The sequence below is a fragment of the Monoraphidium neglectum genome (assembly GCF_000611645.1).
Source record: "Monoraphidium neglectum strain SAG 48.87 unplaced genomic scaffold scaffold04600, whole genome shotgun sequence".
Taxonomy (NCBI): domain Eukaryota; kingdom Viridiplantae; phylum Chlorophyta; class Chlorophyceae; order Sphaeropleales; family Selenastraceae; genus Monoraphidium; species Monoraphidium neglectum.
In genome coordinates this window covers 2,999-4,414 of record NW_014009029.1, presented here as the reverse complement: position 1 = coordinate 4,414, position 1,416 = coordinate 2,999, and the positions used below count along the sequence as shown (strand labels likewise).

At 71.0% G+C, this 1,416-nt stretch overlaps 1 protein-coding gene across 1 annotated transcript in view; it reads right to left on the bottom strand.

Annotated features, from left to right (window-relative positions):
* Positions 1 to 1,031: 1,031 nt before the first annotated feature.
* Positions 1,032 to 1,416, bottom strand: part of MNEG_14583 (hypothetical protein) — a gene marked incomplete at both ends in the record, with an annotated part of 1,584 nt that continues 1,199 nt past the window's right edge. The window contains one exon of the mRNA XM_014036945.1: positions 1,032 to 1,197. Within this exon, the coding sequence (XP_013892399.1) occupies positions 1,032 to 1,197 (166 nt within the window). The remainder of the gene's footprint in view (positions 1,198 to 1,416) is intronic.

Sequence of the window (1,416 nt, the reverse complement as noted above, 5' to 3'; positions counted from 1 at the left end):
GTCCGCGCCCGCGGCCCCGCCCCCGTCCCCGGCCCCTGCCGCGGGCCGCGGCAGGAGCCACGGGCAGGGCCTCTCCCTCGACTGGCAAATCTGGGGCAATGGACGGCAGGAAGCTGCCGAAATTTGGCAGCCCTGGGATTGCCACGTCAGCGGGCAGCTCCCCAACCGCAGGCGCCAGCTGGTCGCCAGGCGGCACCGCCGTGTCCGCGCCCGCACCCGCCGCAGCCTGCGTCGCCGCCGCGCTGGCTGCCACTGTGAGGGGAGCGGCGTTGAGCAGAAATCAGACAGGCAGTGCAGCTTCGTCAAGACAGCCGTCGCCTGATTTGCCAGCGCTGCACGAGCAGGCGCGCCAGCGTTACCCCAGTGCATGTGGTCACCCGCGAGCCGCGCGGCCGCCTACCTGCGGCCGCCTTCTGCTGCTCCCTCAGCTTCGCCCGCGCCAGCTCCATGCCCTTCTGTGTCTCTTTGAACAGGGCACTCGTGCGGTAGCCCGGCGGCTCGCGGCCAGCCTGGCGCGGACAGGGAGGGGTGAGCAACAGCGGCGCATCGCGGCCCACTCACGGCCCGCTTACTCTCGTCTGATTTGGTGCGTCCGCACCGCCACACCCCCCTATCGGGAGCGCTGCATGGCCGCGCGGCTGCTGCGAGCGGAGCCAACGCGGATGCAGGACGCCTGCCGCCTCAGGCGCCCCGATTCAGAGCGCCGCGCGCGCGCCCGGCGCCACACCTGAACACACGCGGGGCAGAACCAGCTCTCCTTGGGCACCGCGGCAAAGCCGACGCACTCCGGGTGGTACGCGGAGGGGCAGCCGTCGCAGCACATCAGGTCGCCGCCATCGTGGCACTACGGTTTTGGTGACGAACGCAGCGCCAGCAGGTCAGAGGGCAGCACCGGCGGTGTGAGCGAGGCAACAGGGTTTGGACGCGGCAGGCGGGGCCGGGGCGGCCCAAGCTTGTGATGCAACGCAGAGCGCATAGAGCGCCATGTCGTGACCCTGGAACCATGGGGTGGCCTGACATCAGGCGCCAACCTGGATGCAGTAGCTGATGTGGCTGTCGGTGTACGTGCTGTTGACCAGCTGCCCCAGCTCCTTCAGGCTCAGGTTGTAGGCGGTCAGGTATGTGAACTGCGCCGGCCGCCGCACCTTGCTGCCCGCGTGGTCCTCAAACACGCTGTTCGGCACGGACGCCGCGCCCCTGCGGAGAGCGGGCGCGTGCGTGGAGCGCGGGCTGAGCGGCCCCGCGGTCGGATGAAACGCCACCACCACCGCGCAACGCCACACACCCTCGCAGCGGGTGCTGGCTCGCCCTTTGCGACCGCCGGAGCGCTGCACCAAACATCCACGCCTGCACCCCAGCAAGCCGCCCCTTTCCTCCACAGCCGCGCCCCCGCACCCCCACCCCACCCCTCCGACC